The sequence below is a fragment of the Barbus barbus genome, assembly GCF_936440315.1.
Source record: "Barbus barbus genome assembly, chromosome: 22".
In the NCBI taxonomy this organism is placed as follows: domain Eukaryota; kingdom Metazoa; phylum Chordata; class Actinopteri; order Cypriniformes; family Cyprinidae; genus Barbus; species Barbus barbus.
This window is the reverse complement of record NC_136750.1, coordinates 15,450,259-15,470,748: the sequence shown is the minus strand read 5'-3', so window position 1 is coordinate 15,470,748 and position 20,490 is coordinate 15,450,259. Positions and strand designations below refer to the sequence as shown.

The 20,490-nt window shown below is 39.8% G+C and overlaps 2 protein-coding genes across 3 annotated transcripts in view; both read left to right on the top strand.

Moving 5' to 3' along the window:
* The window catches only part of LOC306888156 (signal-induced proliferation-associated 1-like protein 3), a 39,653-nt gene extending 32,856 nt beyond the window's left edge, over positions 1 to 6,797 (top strand). Inside the window, exons 18-20 of the mRNA XM_079446317.1 lie at positions 1,128 to 1,254; positions 3,109 to 3,190; positions 3,918 to 6,797. Coding sequence (XP_079302443.1) covers positions 1,128 to 1,254; positions 3,109 to 3,190; positions 3,918 to 4,064 — 356 coding nt within the window. The 3' untranslated portion in view covers positions 4,065 to 6,797. The remainder of the gene's footprint in view (positions 1 to 1,127; positions 1,255 to 3,108; positions 3,191 to 3,917) is intronic.
* Positions 6,798 to 12,430: 5,633 nt separating this feature from the next.
* On the top strand, positions 12,431 to 19,580 carry LOC306888473 (glutaminyl-peptide cyclotransferase-like). Of its 2 annotated transcripts, none has more exons than XM_079446806.1 (7): positions 12,431 to 13,325; positions 13,562 to 13,708; positions 14,984 to 15,277; positions 15,482 to 15,643; positions 16,328 to 16,427; positions 16,547 to 16,618; positions 18,798 to 19,580. In XM_079446806.1, the coding sequence occupies exons 1-7, from the start codon at positions 13,116 to 13,118 to the stop codon at positions 18,941 to 18,943; spliced, it is 1,131 nt and encodes a 376-aa protein (XP_079302932.1). In that variant the 5' UTR covers positions 12,431 to 13,115; the 3' UTR covers positions 18,944 to 19,580. The 2 variants fall into 2 exon arrangements, with proteins under 2 accessions (XP_079302932.1, XP_079302931.1); XM_079446805.1 differs by having other exon boundaries at positions 16,502 to 16,618.
* The last annotated feature ends 910 nt before the right edge of the window (positions 19,581 to 20,490 follow it).

Here is a 20,490-nt window from a genome sequence, read left to right as displayed (position 1 = left end):
AATCGTAAAAAACAACAGTAGAACTCACAGCTATGTTTAATAGTGAAAGTAAGAGCATTTCCACACGCACAATGCGAAGGGAACTCAAGGGATTGGGACTAAACAGCCGTGTAGCCTTAAGAAAACCACTTATCAGTGAGGCTAATCGGAAAAAAAGGCTTCAATTTGCTAGGGAGCATAAAGATTGAACTCTGGAGCAATGGAAGAAGGTCATATGGTCTGATGAGTCCAGATTTACCCTGTTCCAGAGTGATGGGCGCATCCGGGTAAGAAGAGAGGCGGATGAAGTGATGCACCCATCATGCCTAGTGCCTACCGTACAAGCCTGTGGGGGCAGTGCTATGATCTGGGGTTGCTGCAGTTGGTCAGGTCTAGGTTCAGCAACGTTATGTGCCCAAAGAATGAGGTCAGCAGCTGACTACCTGAATATACTGAATGACCAGGTTATTCCTTCAATTAATTTTTTCTTCCCTGATGGCACAGGCATATTCCAAGATGACAATGTCAAGATTCATCGGGCTCAAATTGTGAAAGAGTGGTTCAGGGAGCATGAGACTCCCTGGACATAATTTTCATGCATGGATTGACCACCACAGAGTCCAGACCTTAACCCCATTGAGAATCTTTGGGATGTGCTGAGAAGACTTTGTATAGCTGGAGAAGACTCTCCCATGATCAATACAAGATTTTGGCGAAAAACTGGACGGGAATAAATGTTGTGACACTGCAGAAGCTTATCGAAATGATGCCACGGCGAATGCGTGCCGTAATCAAAGCTAAAGGCGGTCCAATGAAATATTAGAGTGTGTGACTTTTTCTTTTTTTTTTGGACAGGCAGTGTATCTCATAATTCTCAACTTTTTGGTTGTACATATTTACCAAAATGTGATTTTTTTCTTATGTGGCAGAAATGGGCTTTCATATAAAGATGATGTCGTTTTCAATGTACGTTCTCCTAACCCAACTTAATATGCATTGACTACAAGTAAGCCATTTATAGGATGAATCCACTGAAGAGTGTAAACACTGTGACTCTTTATGGTTTACAGACTTTACCATTAAGTTTGTTTTGTTCTGGCAATCCCATGTAGTCATTAATCTGAATGATTAAAACTGTTTTTTTACAGTGCAAAGAGCTGTTTCTTTATTTTCATTGTCCGAGTCTCACACGGGCGGCAATGAGTTGAGACCCGTCATCAGCCCGGTGCATTTCCACACGCCACAGACTCCCCGCACCACTCCTACTTTTAGCAGGTAAGACAGACAAACATACACCTATACTGTATATGTGTGTGTGTATATATATACAGGTCCTTCTCAAAAAATTAGCATATTGTGATAAAGTTCATTATTTTCTGTAATGTACTGATAAACATTAGACTTTCATATATTTTAGATTCATTACAACACAACTGAAGTAGTTCAAGCCTTTTATTGTTTTAATATTGATGATTTTGGCATACAGCTCATGAAAACCCCAAATTCCTATCTCAAAGAATTAGCATATTTCATCCGACCAATAAAAGAAAAGTGTTTTTAATACAAAAAAAGTCAACCTTCAAATAATTATGTTCAGTTATGCACTCAATACTTGGTCGGGAATCCTTTTGCAGAAATGACTGCTTCAATGCGGCGTGGCATGGAGGCAATCAGCCTGTGGCACTGCTGAGGTGTTATGGAGGCCCAGGATGCTTCGATAGCGGCCTTAAGCTCATCCAGAGTGTTGGGTCTTGCGTCTCTCAACTTTCTCTTCACAATATCCCACAGATTCTCTATGGGGTTCAGGTCAGGAGAGTTGGCAGGCCAATTGAGCACAGTAATACCATGGTCAGTAAACCATTTACCAGTGGTTTTGGCACTGTGAGCAGGTGCCAGGTCGTGCTGAAAAATGAAATCTTCATCTCCATAAAGCTTTTCAGCAGATGGAAGCATGAAGTGCTCCAAAATCTCCTGATAGCTAGCTGCATTGACCCTGCCCTTGATAAAACACAGTGGACCAACACCAGCATCACTGACTGTGGGTACTTGACACTGGACTTCAGGCATTTTGGCATTTCCCTCTCCCCAGTCTTCCTCCAGACTCTGGCACCTTGATTTCCGAATGACATGCAAAATTTGCTTTCATCCGAAAAAAGTACTTTGGACCACTGAGCAACAGTCCAGTGCTGCTTCTCTGTAGCCCAGGTCAGGCGCTTCTGGCGCTGTTTCTGGTTCAAAAGTGGCTTGACCTGGGGAATGCGGCACCTGTAGCCCATTTCCTGCACACGCCTGTACACGGTGGCTCTGGATGTTTCTACTCCAGACTCAGTCCACTGCTTCCGCAGGTCCCCCAAGGTCTGGAATCGGTCCTTCTCCACAATCTTCCTCAGGGTCCGGTCACCTCTTCTCGTTGTGCTGCGTTTTCTGCCACACTTTTTCCTTCCCACAGACTTCCCACTGAGGTGCCTTGATACAGCACTCTGGGAACAGCCTATTCGTTCAGAAATTTCTTTCTGTGTCTTACCCTCTTGCTTGAGGGTGTCAATGATGGCCTTCTGGACAGCAGTCAGGTCGGCAGTCTTACCCATGATTGCGGTTTTGAGTAATGAACCAGGCTGGGAGTTTTTAAAAGCCTCAGGAATCTTTTGCAGGTGTTTAGAGTTAATTAGTTGATTCAGATGATTAGGTTAATAGCTCGTTTAGAGAACCTTTTCATGATATGCTAATTTTTTGAGATAGGAATTTTGGGTTTTCATGAGCTGTATGCCAAAATCATTAATATTAAAACAATAAAAGGCTTGAACTACTTCAGTTGTGTTGTAATGAATCTAAAATATATGAAAGTCTAATGTTTATCAGTACATTACAGAAAATAATGAACTTTATCACAATATGCTAATTTTTTGAGAAGGACCTGTATATACTTGCTCTTCCTCGGAGTTCTCTGCAGTGTAGAGTTTGTTAACAGTAGTGTTACACCAATGTTGGCTCTGCAATTCTGCATGAAGTTTGTTTAACCTCAAATGAACTCATTCCTTCAATCATGGATTAAGTATTTAAATATTTGGAATAAGAATTTATATGCAAGGATACTGGTATTAATTTGTTTTTAATCTGTGTGTGTTGCAGCGAAGAGGTTCCCAATGACCTGTCTGGGCGTCTATATAATCTGGAAGTCATGCTGAAACAGCTGAACAATGATCTGGAAAAAGTGAGTTACATTGAAGGAACCTGACTAGTGCAGGACATGTTCACTAGGGACGGGTATTTTGAGTAATTTTGTTGCAAACGCATATTCAAACACATAAAGTAGTCAGTTACTTGAAAATGTTAATTCAAGTTGAAATCAAGTTATTTAAAGTTGAAATATGACACATTTGTCAAATGTGAACTGATAGTGTTACCAAGTTTCTTGTAACTTTCCACCATAAAGTCCTCGTCCAGTGGGGTATGTCATGAAGCATATCAGTATAGTGCTGCAGGGATGATGTGTTTTTATAGGTCAACCCAGTAGTTGGCATCACACAGGTTCCCTCAACAAAAAGCCAATAGCATTTTTCCACTGGCGTTTGGGTTGCAGAAAATGAACAATGACAAAGGTTTATGATTCCTTTTTTAAGCTTAAATACAATCAACAGATGTAAAAAGCTGAAGTTAAGCTATAAATAACCTACACCATGGTCACATGACTTCAACGCCACCGCCATTGAGTTTCTGACAACTGTTCCAGTCTTTATTTAAGGTCTATACATTATTTGTGCAGTTCATCCTGGCCAATATAATGTACAATCTCTTTAGAAATTCAAAATGAAAGAAAATAAAGTAAAACTGTTGATTTTATAGCAACTTGGCCATATTTGGAGACATCCTTGTAATTACGTTTCTCTCTTCCTCTCCTCCTTTTCCCTCCTCTGCTCCTTCATGTCCCAATCTCTCAGGAGAAACAGGACAAGGCAACGTTGTTAGCAGAGATGGCTAATCTGAGGCAGAACAACCAGCGTCTGCAGGAGGAATCGCACTCAGCCAGTGAACAGCTCCGCAAGTTCAGCAAACTCTTATCCTCGACCATACCCGAGAGGAAATGACATTTGAGAGAAGATGAGATTTGCCTAATATGGCACGTTCAGTGCCAACAGCTAATTTACTTCACAGTCTATTATTGTCCAGTACATCCACTGTCCCGCTCGCCCTCATCTAGGCAAGTCTGCCAGCTCGTCCTCACCCCACACCAAACTGTGAGCTTTACGAAAATGTGACGGAAGGAAACCGAAAGAGTTTATGCAGGTCTACCCAGTGACTTGAGACTTTAAAGCTTTAACCTAAAGCTGGTACAGAAGTACAAATGTCTATTTTTAAACAAACAAGCCAACCCACGATTCCTACCTTGAAACGAGCGAGCGAGCTCCTCATCTGGTCGAACTACTTTCGGAACTATTTTCTCATTCTAGATTTATTTTTGTACACGACGAGTCGACACTAAGCTTGAGCCAGTAAAACTGAGAGACGCTAAACATCAGAGAGGCCTATTTACTGCACAGTCAGCTCAACAGCCAAAAAAAAATCGATACTTGAGCCACGTGAGAGATCCTACCTTTCCCAAAACGTTGAGAGAAATCACGGTACTGTAATTATGAGGAAAAAGGAACGACCCGCAGATAACATGTCACTGTAAAGTATAATTCTACATCGCATAATCTCATGTGCAGGTACATTGTGTTCATATTTATAGTTCAAACCATCCTCATCTCAGCTGATTCATCATCCAACAGACTTCCTATAGTGACTGAAACTCTGCAATAATGGCTCTGTAGATCTTCACTTCTCCAGAGATGGAGAACCGCCGCCGCTTCTGACCAGTAATAGCAACCACTACTAAAACTGTGATGTTACACCCAAGTCTTTGATCGTTTCCTCTGTGCATGGACATCGGTCAGTCTTTTAAGTGACAGCGTCATGTGACAGGAAATGCCACTTGCTCTCATATGTATGGTTTTGGCATAGCACTGTTTGTAAACTTGGGCTGTTCTGTCAGATTTCGACACTGTATATGTATATGCAAAGCCGACACTAAGAAACCCTAGTCAGCTGTGTTCCATACAGACTCTATTTTTCTATTTGTATTTAGTTCAGGTTTATCAGGTGAAACGACTGTTGGCAATAGATAGCTGTATTCAACTTCTAGACAGATCATCGTGTTTACATACTAAGACGATCCACGCTGTACTCGGTTATGCGCTCTAACTGGAATAACAGTCAGGCTGGATCGAATATGGTTTATCATGTACCCCATGTTACTCTGTACATGTCTGCCTTAAAGTGGTCAGCTGTGACCAGTGATGTGTTGTAATTTACGACTCATATCATCTCTCTCCATCCCTTTAACCTGATGCGACTGGAAAAAATATCTCCTCCTCTCTCAGGACCCGTAAGCTGCCCTCTCGATGACCTGATCTATTCGTCTCTGACCTATTTATTCACATCAAAACAAAAGCACTGCAACAGTTGGTTGACTTTATATTGTATTAGTCATCATAGCTAATATAAGTGAAAATATAATGTGTCTGCTCTGCTCAGACACACAAAAACAACTATATACATGTATATGACAGTAAATAGCATTGTAAAACGCAAAGGTTTTTGTTTCTTTATGGGGTGAGAGATACAAATAAGACCTGGCATCATTCATTGCAGCTGTTTTAGTAGTGTAATTGTACATACAGTGATTTTATACAAAGCTTTGAACTGCTGATATCTAACGTTAAATGTTCTCCCCAGTAAAAATGATGAGGAAAAAGGAATAGTCCAAGTGAAAGTTCTTTCATTTACTCGCTCTCATGTTGTTAAAAACCTGTATGACTTGTATGACTTTATTTCTTCTATGGAACAAGAAAGAAGTTATTCTGAAGAACTACAGTGTTTTGGTTCCCATTGACTTCCATTGTGTTCATTAGGTTCCACAGAAGTAAGCAAGTCATACAGGTTTGGAAATCATTTTTGGGTGGACTGTACCTTTAAATAGAAGTCTGAATACAAGTTGGATGCTTTTATTTATACATCATCACTCTGGACTTGCGAAATCAAATGCTCAGAATGATGAGCTCCTTTTAGATCCATTTTTAGTTTTTCAGATTCTCATCTCATTGCTGTGACTACAAGAACTTCACCCACTGTGTGTTTTTCTGTAAATGAAGTGGGAGGTTTTTCAGACTTACTCAGTTCTGGGTTACTGGGGGTCATATCGACACCATGGATTATCTTATGGTTTGTTTGATAGTTGGGTGGAGGTGTTTTTATTCAGTTCTTTTTTATTTTTAAAAGGTAAATATGAGTAATATACTTGTGAAAACATCTATGTGCATCTGTGTTGCGCATTCTTAAATCATGGCAAATTATATAGTCCAGCTGTAATATTTGAAGGTTTATTTTTGTGTAATATTTTGACTATTTATTTTGATTCTTTTCTTGTTCTTTTTTTAAAATACGCAAAGTCAAATTCAAGGTGAAAATTACAAGATTTGGTAACATTATTGGAGGGTACCGAGTTGATGTTTGTCCTTTATATTTTGATTCATGATCTTTTGTACAAAGCTGATTTTTTTCTCTTTTTTTTAAAAGAAACTTTACTGTAATTCATCTTTTTGTCTCTGTTTCCATTAGCTTCATGCATGAAACAGTGGCTCTAATGCCTCGATTTAACTATTGATAACTGATCAATCTTTGTTTCTTTTGGGGATGTTGTATCAATGAGTGTACATTTAATATGTGTAAATTATGTTTTCGTTATTTTATAAAAAATATATTAAAATATTTCATAATGATAACATTCTTGGCCATTATTTTATTTGACTAATATTTTAAGCTACACTGAAAGAGCAAAGATGTACAAATGTCGGCTTGTTAGTAATTTACACATTCTGTTAAGTCAAGTCTGGATCCTTGACGAGTTCATAAGTCTAAAAACTTCATCTATTGAAACAAAGCTTGCTTAAAAAGGGATAGTTTACTCTAAAATGAAAATTCTGTCACCCTCAAGTGACAGAATGAATAGTTTTATAGATCTAAACACAGTGGCGGTGTTTGGGGGGGGGGGGGGTAGCCTACAGTTTGTGCGAAGAATTAGGCCTTCTTCATTGAAAACTCATTGTCTCACTGATGGAAAAGTGTTATTTTGGTGTCTGTCAGTTTTGACCCAGTAGATCATTTAAAATATGTTCAGGTATAACTGAAATGAGTTTGATGTCAATTGTTAAGCGAGTTAAGAGTACGCTTGACATCCATCACAGAGCTCCTCCCAGCATGGCATCTTCATAGATATTGATGGTGTCCAGATTAAGCCCTCAACAACTGTACGAAATTTGGGAGTATTGTTTGACTCTACTTTGTTTTGATTCACACATTGGTCAGATTGTTAAATCATGCTTTTACCGATTGCGTAATATTGTTTGTATACGTCCCTCACTTAATTCTGGAGATGTTGTCTTTTATAACCTTCAGACTGGATTACTGTATCTCCTTATATAGCGGCTTACCTGCCAAAATTATTAATCGCCTCCAAATGGTACAAAGCTCTGCTGCTCGAGCCCTCACATATAACAAAAGATCTGCACATATCACTCCTATACTTCACCGGCTTCCTGTGGCCAAACAGATTCAGTTCAAACTCTTTAGTTTTAGTTTATAAGGCCTGTCACGGCCTCGCACCTCAATACCTGGTCGAGTTAGTGCAACCATATGTTCCTGCACGGACTCTCGGATCTAGCAATAACTTACTTGCTTGTGGCCAAGTATAAACTCTCTACAATGGGTGGTAGGGCTTTCTGTATTATAGGCCCTAAACTATGGAATAAACTGCCCCAAAACATTTGTGCTGCCTCCTCTCTCCAGACCTTAGTCTCAACTTAAAACTCACCTTTTCACTTTTTCACATTTTGTGATGCGTCCTTGGGTTCTTGAAAGACGCTATAAAACAAAACTCATTATTATTATTATTACATAAACGGAAGGAACACTTCAGAGAACCCCAGCGCCTCCCACTGGAACAAGAGATTGTCGGGTTGACTGTTGTTACTTACGCCCTCTGCTGGTCGTAAATGCGTATAGTGGGAAAATCAGTCAAAATTTAGAAACAATTACAAAATATATACAGGTACATCTAAAAAAAATGGAATATCATGAAAAAGGTCAATATTTTGTCACTCATTTCAGAAAGTGAAACCCATATATTATATAGATTCATTACACACAGAGTGAAATATTTCAAGCCTTTCTTGAAATGTTGATGATTATGGCTTACAGATAATGAAAACCCAAAATTCAGTGTCTCAGAAAATTTGAATATTACATAAGATCAATAAAAAAGGATATTTTAAATGGAAATGCCAGGCTTCTGAAAAGTATGTTCATTTCTATGCACTCGATACTTGGTTGGGCCTCTTTTTGTATGAATTACTGCATCAATTCGGCGTGGCATGGAGGCAATCAGCCTGTGGCACTGCTCAGGTGTGATGGAAGCCCAGGTTGCTTTGATAGCGGCCTTCAGGTCATCTGCATTGTTGGGTCTGGTGTGTCTCATCTTCCTCTTGACAATACTCCATGGATTCTCTATGGGGTTCAGGTCAGGTGAGTTTGCTGGCCAATCAAGCACAGTAACACCATGGTCATTGAACCAGCTTTTGGTACCTTTGGCAGTGTGGGCAGGTGCCAAGTCCTGCTGGAAAATGAAATCAGCATCTCCATAAAGCTTGTCAGCAGAAGGAAGCATGAAGTGCTCTAAAATTTCCTGGTAGATGGCTGCGTTGACTGTGGACTTCAGAAAACACAGTGGACCAACACCAGCAGATGACATGGCTGGCCGAATCATCACTGACTGTGGAAACTTCACACTGGACTTCAAGCAACATGGATTCTGTGCCTCTCCACTCTTCCTCCAGACTCTGGGACCTTGATTTCCAAATGAAATGCAAAATTTACTTTCATCTGAAAAGAGGACTTTGGACCACTGAGCAACAGTCCAGTTCTTTTTCTCCTTAGCCCAGGTAAGACACTTCTGATGTTGTCTCTGGTACAGAAGTGGCTTGGTAGCCCTTTTCCTGAAGACGTCTGAGTGTGGTGACTCTTGATGCACTGACTCCAGCTTCAGTCCACTCTTTGTGAAGCTCTCCCAAGTGTTTGAATCAGCTTTGCTTGACAGTATTCTCAAGCTTGCGGTCATCCCTGTTGCTTGTGCACCTTTTCCTACCCAATTTCTTCCTTCCAGTCAACTTTGCATTTAATTTAATATCGAGTATTTTTGTGACCTTGGACCACAAAACCAGTCATAAGTAGCACGGGTATATTTGTAGCAATAGTCAACAACAATCAAAATTATTGATTTTTCTTTTATGCCAAAAATCTAATACATTTTTTATTAGTAATATGCATTGCTAAGAACTTAATTTGGACAACTTTAAAGGCGATTTTCTCAATGTCCTATCCTAACAAACCATACATCAATGGAAAGCTTATTTATTCAGCTTTCAGATGATGTATAAATCTAAATTTAAAAAAAATGGACCCTTATGATTGGTTTTGTGGTGCTGGGTCACATTTGTTCAATTGAGAAGACCTGGATGCCTTTAAAAATTAAATAGGCTACTTAAATTATAAAGCTATTTTTCCCAGCAATAATTAAATTAAAACAATGTTCAATGTCAATATGAGAACCAATGAAGCATGTTTCATTTGATCACAGTTCAGTTTAAATCAAGACAACAAAAGGAAAAACAGCGTCCGTTCAGTGCTTTACTTGGTAACTGGTTCACTGTATCACAGCCCCGACCCACATCAGATCATACCTCTCACACAGCTTCCGTTCAGAGTTCATTTCTTGGTAACTGGTTCACTGTGTCACTGCACTGACATGATACCTCTCGAGTCTGGGCCCACTGTTTCCACCCACTACACCCAGGCAGGCAGCACGGGCCAAATTTGTTTGGTCGATTTGTGCTATACCTTATCAAGATTTTGCTACCTCCCATTAAAACAGCAGGTAGTACAATTCAAAAAAGAAAAATGCTACCTGTCAAATTATGGTTTAAACCTTAACCTAGCCTTAGGCTGATGATACACGTGACAATTTTTTGTGAGCAGTGTTGCTTGGGCACTTTCCCATTGGGAATGGGTAACAAATTTTTATCTGGATACTTTAAATTGGTCAGGGGCCCTGTGTCTCACCCGGTTCCCTGTTGACGCCAACATTAACCAAAGTTTCCCGGCAACATTGCTCAAAAAGTTGTCCTGTATATCATCAGCCTTACAGTAATGCAAGTAATTATCGTTGCTCAGCATGAGAAAAATGACGCAATATTGATGTGCGCATGCGCAGTAAGCCCTGGTAGGACAATCTGACGACAACACATAAAACAAAGCTTTATTCAAACTTACTGTTCTAACAATTATGTGAACCCACATCCTACTGCCATCTCACAGCTGTGGCAATTCTGCAGCTGACCACCATGCCCACATTGACCTGTCTCTGCCGTCCATCACGTCCCTCATTGCTGCAGTCAGACTGAATCTGATCATGGATGGGAAAGGGACATCGAGGCTGTCCTTGCCGGAGTGCACAGAGAGGATGAGGAAGACCATGATGATGCCCCCTGAGCCACACAACCTTGAAGCAAGAGCAGGAGAACATGTGTGGGACAATCTGGCTATCGCTGTGTCTGCTCCAAACATCTGTGTGCCTGCTCTCCATAAACACCACTACCTGCAAAACAATTAAACAGAGTAAAACTTGAAACTTTGAAGCTTCTGAAACTCGGGTTTCATTGACTGATGTTGTATGAACTGAAACCAGCAGAGCAAACTTGACCAAAATCACATCATCCATGTCTTTTGGTCTTTCTCTAGATGCTCTCGCTGGCTCTGCTGTCACTGAGGATGAAGAGACCACAGCAGCATCCGACCCAGATGAGGCAGTAAGGGCAGTTGGAGTAACGGAGCGTCTCATCTGTGGCACTGGACCATTCCCAGGATGCTGCTGTGGACTTCTCTATCATCACCAGTCTGCAGACATTTCAGATCCTGCAAAAATGCACAAACACAATAGAGAAGCAGACATTTTAACAGCACGATGTCATCTGATTTCTAGAAGTAACAAAATGATCTTACTTTATATTTTTCCTTTTAGAACATTTTCCTGCCACATATTAAATAGACATTTAGTAATCGCCTTTAAAATGGTTTATGCAAATCCACTCTGGTGATGTACGTGTGCTACAGGAGCCCCCACTTTACATAAAACGTGTTTTTACCGCAAAGTCACAAATAAACTGTACTGTTTAGGGTTTACACCTTAAGCAATTCAACAGTTTGCTCTCAGTAGCTCAACAAATGTGATTTTAACACAAGGAACCGTGTTTTGGTTTGTATCCTCTCCTGTGGCCTCCTGGGATTGAAAACACTTGGGAATCCCTACTATAGTAAGTTAGGTAAGTAGGCATATAAGGACGCAACTTTAGTGCACTCGCCTACTAATTCTCGCCTGCTCTTTTATGAATACTTATGATTCAAACATACTTATTCGCTCGCCTACTGCTTTTTGCCTACTATATAGTAGGGAAGTACACAATTTGGAACGCAGCGTGTGATTTTCTGTTGATCCTTAAGGTGTTTGATTAGGGTTAGAGCTAAACTCTGCAGGAAAGTGGATCTCGCGAGCTAGATTTGAGGATCCCTGATCTGGATCAGAGTCACAAGCTTCACTTTTCAGAACGTGTGAGGCACACCCGATCTGAATCCAGCCTCGCCCCCTGGATCTTGTGTTCTGCAGTGAGGACCATCTCGCGTTCCCTTGGTAAATGCGAACTCCAGGGGCTAAATATGAGGTTATTGGGGTCGCTTCAACCCATGGACATCAAAAACAACCCGCGGCAAAAATGTTAAAGAAGCCCGGCAACACTGTATGACATTTTCCTTGATTTTTTCCCAAGTAAATATAAGAGTAATATATGAGCTTCTATATAAGCATTTAAGAATAACTTTTATATTGTTCAACTTGTGCAAATACGATCATTCCGACATGAACGCAGCAAGCCTGTACCTTTAAAGGGATAGTTCACCCAAAAATGAAAATTCTGTCATCATTTACTCAGCCTCAGGTAGTTCCAAACCTGTATGAATGTCTTTGTTCTGCTGAACACAAAGGAGGATATTCTGAAGAATGTGGGAAACAGGGCAGTTCTGGGGCACCATTGACTTCCATAGTATTTATTTTTTTCTTACTATGGAAGTCAATGGCGCCCCAAAACAGCCTGGTTACAATTTTCTTCAAAATATATCTTCCTTTGTGTTCGGCAGAACAAAGAAATTCATACAGGTTTGGAACTACTTGAGGCTGAGTAAACGATGACAGAATTTGTATTGTTGGGTGAACTATCCCTTTAAGGTGACGTGCTACCTCAGCCAGACTGACATCACCATGGCGGAAGCGCAGTCAAAAGAGCCCCCCCATTACAAGCCTGAATAAAAGAAGAAAGTAGAAAAGGACGACATGGATTTTGTTAGTTTGCCACGCACAAGTATTATACACATCTAGCGACTTCATATGCGAGAGTAATGGTGGCAGAGTAATGCTGCTGCTGCACTTTCTCAAGTGTTGACAGACGGAGTTTATTCAGTGATTGATGATTAATAAACACATCGTAGTGACTCCAGACGGAGGGGCGTAAACAGTGTCTATTTTTTGAGTTATTACAGTCCTTCCTGGTGTGAACGTTATCCAAGTTCTTTTTTTAACAAGGTAAAATCGCTTTATTAACGTGAAATGCGACGTTTTGAACGGGAAAAGTAATATTTGTAGAGTAAAAGTCGCTTCTCGTTCTTGTTTACGAGGCACCTGACACCTCAGGCTGAGTATTCGTGTGGAAACACCTTAGTAAAGCATTCCCCGTTTCGTTAGGCTCTGAAATGTCTTATAAATGACTGTTTTATCCAGCATCAGCGCACGGTAACGATAGCGATAGCAGACAAAGTTGGCCGTTTAAACTACTGACGTGTCATTTGGCGTGCGGTCAGTGCCGAAGCTGGAGGGACACGCCTGTCGCCGTTGCTCCCAGCACCTTTAACCGGGAGTCAGCAGTCAACGCCACGTTAAAATGTCAAGAACCGGCCGAAGATCGAAAGCTTTGCACGTTAATAACGGGCACGCGCTGGCAGGATGCGATCCGCCGAGAGCGACGCGTGCGCGCGTGCTGCTGCTGTGTCTCTGCGGCGCTCTGTCGCTGGCTATGATCCTGGCGCTGTATCTGTCTGCAGAGCCCTCCAACAGCCTACAGCAGCATGCTGCACATCTCATCAGGGACAGGGTGAGTTGACTTTGAGCTCGTGCATTTTCCACGTTACGACGAGTAGTGCAATTCTGTCTTACTGTAAGAAATGTTTTGACCCAAAGATAAAAAAAAATAATAAAAATCTGTCATTATTTACTCTTGAATTATGCTTGCTTAGCTATGGTTGGACCTAAATTTCAGGAAGAGGATCCTTTGTTAGACAATATAATTATGAACGTGCTCACCTCTTCCTTTCTGCATTATTTCTGCAGAATGCCCATAAGCCAAATAAATACTCTGTGGCACAAATAAAGAAGTTTGCAGCACAGGTGGATGGGCATCGGCTCTGGGAGACTCACCTGCGGCCCCTGCTAATTGAACGAGTGCCCGGAACTGCAGGCAGTCAGACCATACGGCAGGTAATACCTCAGCCTGAACAATACATGTTCTACTGCTATCTAAACATCTTCAATCACAGCACGATTACCTTCCTTGCTGACAATGTACTCACCTGCAGGACATCCAAGATGTAGTTAAGTTTGTTTCTTCATCTTAACAGATTTGGTGAAGTTTACCATTACATCACCTGCTCACCAATGGATCCTCTACAGTGAATGGGTGCCGTCAGAATGAGAGTCCAAACGGCTGATGAAAACATGACTGTAATCCACAAGTAATTTGTAAGAAAGTTGTTTGTAAGAAGTAAATGCATCATTAATATGTTTTTAACCTGAAACTTTTGCTAAAATATTGAAATTCTGTTCTTTATATTGCTTTCTCCAGTGAAAAAGTCATCTCGTATGAATCAAGAAAGATATATGCACAAATCAAACACTATTTTACCGTTCTAAACAAATACGTCAGTGGATTTGGATGGGAAAGGACAACAGGGGATGGTCTTTTTCAGTGAAGAAAGTATTATTATGGATTATGGACTATGTTGGCCAGAAGCATTGGTTTAAAGAAAAAAAAAAAAAAAAAAAGCCTTGATGTATTTATTTCTTACAAACATGCAGCTGTTCACATCACAAACTATTTATTGATAGACTAGGGTCGTGTGGATTATTGTGATGTTTTACAGCTGTTTGGACTGTCATTCCAACGGCACCCATTCACTGCAGAGGATCCATTGATGAGCGAGTCATGTAATGCTAAATTTCTTCTACATTTACATCTTAAATGGCTCTCAGGGTGAGTCAAATTTCAGCAATTTTATTTTTTTTGAGTGAACTATTCCTTTAATCTTCTATTTGTGAAAAATAATTTATTCCTTTAAGTATCTTCTTTCCTTCTACGGGGAAAGTCGTGGCCTAATGGTTAGAGAGTCGGACTCGTAATCGAAAGGTTGCGGGTTCGAGTCCCCGGCCGGCAGGGATTGTAGGTGGGGGGAGTGAATGTCCAGCGCTCTCTCCACCCTCAATACCACGACTGAGGTGCCCTTGAGCAAGGCACCGAACCCCCAACTGCTCCCCGGGCGCTGCAGCATGGCTGCCCACTGCTCCGGGTGTGTGTTCACGGTGTGTGTGTGCATTTGTTCACTACTCACTGCTGTGTGTGCACTTGGATGGGTTAAACGCAGAGCACCAATTTCGAGTATGGGTCACCATACTTGACAATACGTCACGACTTTACTTTTTCTTCTGAAAAGCATGCAGTAAAGGTCATTAAAGTTCTTTCTCCTCTTCCAACTACAGCATATCTTGTCCCAGCTGGGTTCACTGTCAGCAGGATGGACGCTGGAGGAGAATTCTTTTGTTTCATCCACCCCGAAGGGTAAAGTGACCTTCACCAATGTGCTGGCAGTTCTGGACCCCTCGGCTCCTCGCAGGCTGCTCCTAGCATGCCACCATGACTCCAAGATCTTACCTGCAGACCCTAAAAACCCCAAGCGGGTGTTTGTGGGTGTTAGTGATTCAGCCGTACCCTGTGCTATGATCTTGGAGCTCGCCACTGCTCTGGACACACAGCTTAAAGCCCTAAAACTGCAGGTAGATTACAATCATAAGGAAAAGGGTTCTTCTTGGTATTTTCTGAGAATCATTTGAAAACATATTTAAGAAGAATCAGCTGCATCACAGTGCTGAATCAAGCCTTAAATGTGTGTACATCATTATGAGATGGTGTTGGTGTGCCAGAGTGTCAGAACACATCACAGACTACCTGCATCTTCTCTTTCTGTTTTTCCTCTTCAGAGGTCTGCGGTGACACTGCAGTTGGTGTTTTTTGATGGAGAGGAGGCATTTGAGGAATGGACAGAAACAGACTCTCTCTACGGTTCTCGTCATCTGGCTGAACTTATGGCCCGCACCCCCCACCCTTCTGGATCCACCAAAACCACTCTTCTCCAGGCAGTGGTGAGGTTGTGTGTACTGAGATTAGTTTGTTTTTCATATATGTTGCTGTGTTATTAATGGTAAAGAAGGTTTATGGATGAGAGGTTTTTATTTCAGGGTACCTGCAGGTATCAGCATGCCAAATTAGAAATTTGACCATATTTTTATTTAACTGTTTAATAATTCTATTGTTGTTGTTGTTAAAATTATTACTTTACAGTGTCAAAGTTATATTACAGTAATAATAGATTTTTATTCATTTTCATTTTATTTTGATTAATCATCTTAGATCTGAGGAGAGAAATGTAAAAAAATTAAATAAATAAATAAATGTAAAAAAATTCCTTGGTTAATTTATTAAGTTTAAACTAGTGCTGTCAAACGATTAATCGCACAAAATAAAAGTTTTGTTTACATAATATATGTGTGTGTACTGTGTATATTTATGTATATATACACTCACATACATAAACATTTATATATTTATATTATTATATTTTATATAAACATTTTTCTTAAATATATACATGCATGTGTTTGTATTTCTATATACATAATAAATATACACAGCGCTCACACATTATGCAAACAAAACTTTTATTTTTGATGCGATTAATCATGATTAATCGTTTGACAGCACTAGTTTAAACATGATTTCATATTTTTATATTTTATGTAATATATATTTCTCTATTTTCCTTCCAGGATCTGTTAGTCCTCCTGGACCTGCTTGGTGGCCCAGAGCCAATGATTGTCAATCACTTTGATAACACAGCCAGATGGTTTGACCGACTGATCGCTGCAGGTATAAGTTCAAAACAATCCAAAAAATGCATAATGTCAGCCAGCAGTTAGCATCCTTCTCTGTTTCTCTTTCAGAGAAGAGACTCCATAAACAGGGTTTGTTGACATCTCACCCATCAGATCAGAGTTACTTCAGGAAAGATTTTTATCTTGGTCCTGTGCAGGATGATCACATTCCATTTTTAAACAGAGGTCAGTAAACAGACAAGACAACATATACAGGTCCTTTTCAAAAAATTAGCATATTGTGATAAAGTTCATTATTTTCTGTAATGTACTGATAAACATTAGACTTTCATATATTTTAGATTCATTACAACACAACTGAAGTAGTTCAAGCCTTTTATTGTTTTAATATTGATGATTTTGGCATACAGCTCATGAAAACCCAAAATTCCTATCTCAAAAAATTAGCATATCATGAAAAGGTTCTCTAAACGAGCTATTAACCTAATCATCTGAATCAACTAATTAACTCTAAACACCTGCAAAAGATTCCTGAGGCTTTTAAAAACTCCCAGCCTGGTTCATTACTCAAAACCGCAATCATGGGTAAGACTGCCGACCTGACTGCTGTCCATAAGGCCATCATTGACACCCTCAAGCAAGAGGGTAAGACACAGAAAGAAATTTCTGAACGAATAGGCTGTTCCCAGAGTGCTGTATCAAGGCACCTCAGTGGGAAGTCTGTGGGAAGGAAAAAGTGTGGCAGAAAACACAGCACAACGAGAAGAGGTGACCGGACCCTGAGGAAGATTGTGGAGAAGGACCGATTCCAGACCTTGGGGGACCTGCGGAAGCAGTGGACTGAGTCTGGAGTAGAAACATCCAGAGCCACCGTGTACAGGCGTGTGCAGGAAATGGGCTACAGGTGCCGCATTCCCCAGGTCAAGCCACTTTTGAACCAGAAACAGCGGCAGAAGCGCCTGACCTGGGCTACAGAGAAGCAGCACCGGACTGTTGCTCAGTGGTCCAAAGTACTTTTTTCGGATGAAAGCAAATTTTGCATGTCATTCGGAAATCAAGGTGCCAGAGTCTGGAGGAAGACTGGGAAGAGGGAAATGCCAAAATGCCTGAAGTCCAGTGTCAAGTACCCACAGTCAGTGATGCTGGTGTTGGTCCACTGTGTTTTATCAAGGGCAGGGTCAATGCAGCTAGCTATCAGGAGATAGCTTCCATCTGCTGAAAAGCTTTATGGAGATGATTTCATTTTTCAGCACGACCTGGCACCTGCTCACAGTGCCAAAACCACTGGTAAATGGTTTACTGACCATGGTATTACTGTGCTCAATTGGCCTGCCAACTCTCCTGACCTGAACCCCATAGAGAATCTGTGGGATATTGTGAAGAGAAAGTTGAGAGACGCAAGACCCAACACTCTGGATGAGCTTAAGGCCGCTATCGAAGCATCCTGGGCCTCCATAACACCTCAGCAGTGCCACAGGCTGATTGCCTCCATGCCACGCCGCATTGAAGCAGTCATTTCTGCAAAAGGATTCCCGACCAAGTATTGAGTGCATAACTGAACATAATTATTTGAAGGTTGACTTTTTTTAAAAACACTTTTCTTTTATTGGTCGGATGAAATATGCTAATTTTTTGAGATAGGAATTTTGGGTTTTCATGAGCTGTATGCCAAAATCATCAATATTAAAACAATAAAAGGCTTGAACTACTTCAGTTGTGTTGTAATGAATCTAAAATATATGAAAGTCTAATGTTTATCAGTACGTTACAGAAAATAATGAACACAATCACAATATGCCAATTTTTTGAAAAGGACCTGTACAACTTTTCAAAAGTTTGAGGGCAGTAAGAGTTTTTTAAAAACACATTAATACTTTTTTCAGCAAAGATGCATTCAGTTGATCAAAAGTGACAAAAAAAAAAGTGTTACAAAAAAATTATATTTCAAATAAATGCTGTTCTTTTTGACTTTTTATTAATCGGAGAATCTTTTTTTTTTTTGTTGTTGCATGGTTTCCACAAAAATATTATGAAGTTCAACTGTTTTTCAACCTTGATAATAATAAGAAATATTTATTGAGCACTAAATCAGCATATTGGAATGATTGCTGGAGGGTCATGTGACACTAAAGTCTGTTTTGCCATCACAGCTATAAGTTACAATTTAAAACATTCAAATAAAAAAAAATATTTAAAATTGTAATCAAATTTCACAATATCCATGTTTTTACTGCTGTATCGCAGCTTTAATGATAATGTTTTCAAAAACATTTTAAAAAAAATCTTTGACTCCAACCTTTTGAATAGTTGTGTAGCCTATATAAAATTCAAGTGTTGTTTACTTTTGTTGTGCAAACAAATGCATCAAACAAGTTTAATTTGTTCCGTTTATACCCTGAACCAGGTGTACCTGTGCTTCACTTGATCCCCACACCATTTCCTGTGTTCTGGCACACACTGGATGATGCAGAGGAGAGGATGCACAGGCCCACAGTGGAAAACCTAACTAGAATCCTGGCCATCTTCGTGGCTGAGTACCTGAGCCTCTAAACATGCTATAATGATCATCCTACAGCAGACGTTTACAGCACGTATTCAGTGCAGTTAAATGTGATGTAGGAGCTGATAATAATAATAGTAATAATAATAACAGAGCCATAGATCAAAATGACCAAAGAGACACAGCATAATGATGTTTATTTGGAGTGTGAATGGTACATGCTGAAGATATTCCTTTATTTTTGTGCTGAAAAGAGCCTTATGTCATAATAGGACAAACACTCATGTTGCGGCAGCTGTATGAGCCCTAATTTCATCCTTTGAGAGACTGTTAGACCATAAGTTTGTGATTTCATATCATTCATTGATATGACTGAAGTGGAACTCAGAGTGAAGTTGGTTTAATGACTGTTTTCATGTAGTTCATCATCATTTGCACAGTATTTGCTGATGAGCTGCATTTTAAATGCTGTTCATTCATGCTGCAGAGGAGGTGCACTTTACAAGAAGGTCAGTATGCAAGACTTTGAGAGACGCTTGTTTTAATAATCTGTGAGTAGCATGTTCACTTGAGAGAGATGGATTTTTCTATTTTTTTTTACATAGTCATTGAGCTGTTACCATTCTGAGCCTAAAGACCATGTCATGGGTCTAATGGATATTCGTAATAAACCTAAGGAGACACTGGATTTGAGTCTTTTTTTTTTTCATTTTTGTTGAAATTTAGAATACAGTAAGATTGATACTTTGTTGCGTTAATTCAAATCTGCTGCTGTATTGATATGCTACTCTTTTGGATCCCAAAAAGAGTTTTTCTTTTTTTTAAACCAAGATGAAACTGAGGTAGCGACACATCTTTTCTTCTGTATTGTGATGCATATCCGAGTGAAACGGATTACTGAAAAAGGACAAAATGATTGGAAGAGTTCAGCATACATCACCAGAAGATTGAGTTATGACATTTTGGTTAAAAAAAAAGTAACATGCATGGATGAATTATTCACAATAAGATCAATAACATGCATTTAGAAAGTATAAAGGGTGAATTTTCATTTCATGCTGACATTTTACAAAGAGAGGTTGTGATTCATTTATAGCAATGAAAAAAGATGCAACGTAATGAGCTGCCACAAATGATAAAAAAAATGGAAGAAGAAACTTAAGCATTTTCAATTCAAACTTTTGCTAGTTCCACAAGTGAAAAGTACTTGCTTTCCTGAAATACAATATGCACTTAAGCACAAATGTTAGGGTGTTATAAACTTAACAAAAAAAGAAGGCCAAAATGGCTCTGTTTTGTGTTTAACAGAGCTCAAGATTGATTTTGTATGCCAAGGTGCTGTTGTAAGGCATTTTGCTAACCTATGCAAGACCGTCAACCAACCTCACGTCAGAAAACACAACTACATAAAAGCCTAAAAAAAAAAGTGTAGACCTATTACCCTGACTATCTTTTATGCTGCTTAAAGAGTCTACTCTAGAGCTCACACAGAGACAGCTGTGACTTACAAAGACACTTATTTCAATTATGTTGTCTTGTCAGGTAGAAGAGACATATCATGTAAAGAAAAAAAAACACCTTTAAATAGCAAAATATT

Coding starts and splice junctions, on each gene's coding strand:
- LOC306888473 (XM_079446805.1), top strand. CDS start 13,116: ATGTCAAGAACCGGCCGAAGATCGAAAGCTTTGCACGTTAATAACGGG. Junction 15,644..16,327: donor CCACTCTTCTCCAGGCAGTG/GTGAGGTTGTGT, acceptor TTTTCCTTCCAG/GATCTGTTAGTCCTCCTGGA. Junction 16,428..16,501: donor TGACCGACTGATCGCTGCAG/GTATAAGTTCAA, acceptor TTTCTCTTTCAG/AGAAGAGACTCCATAAACAG.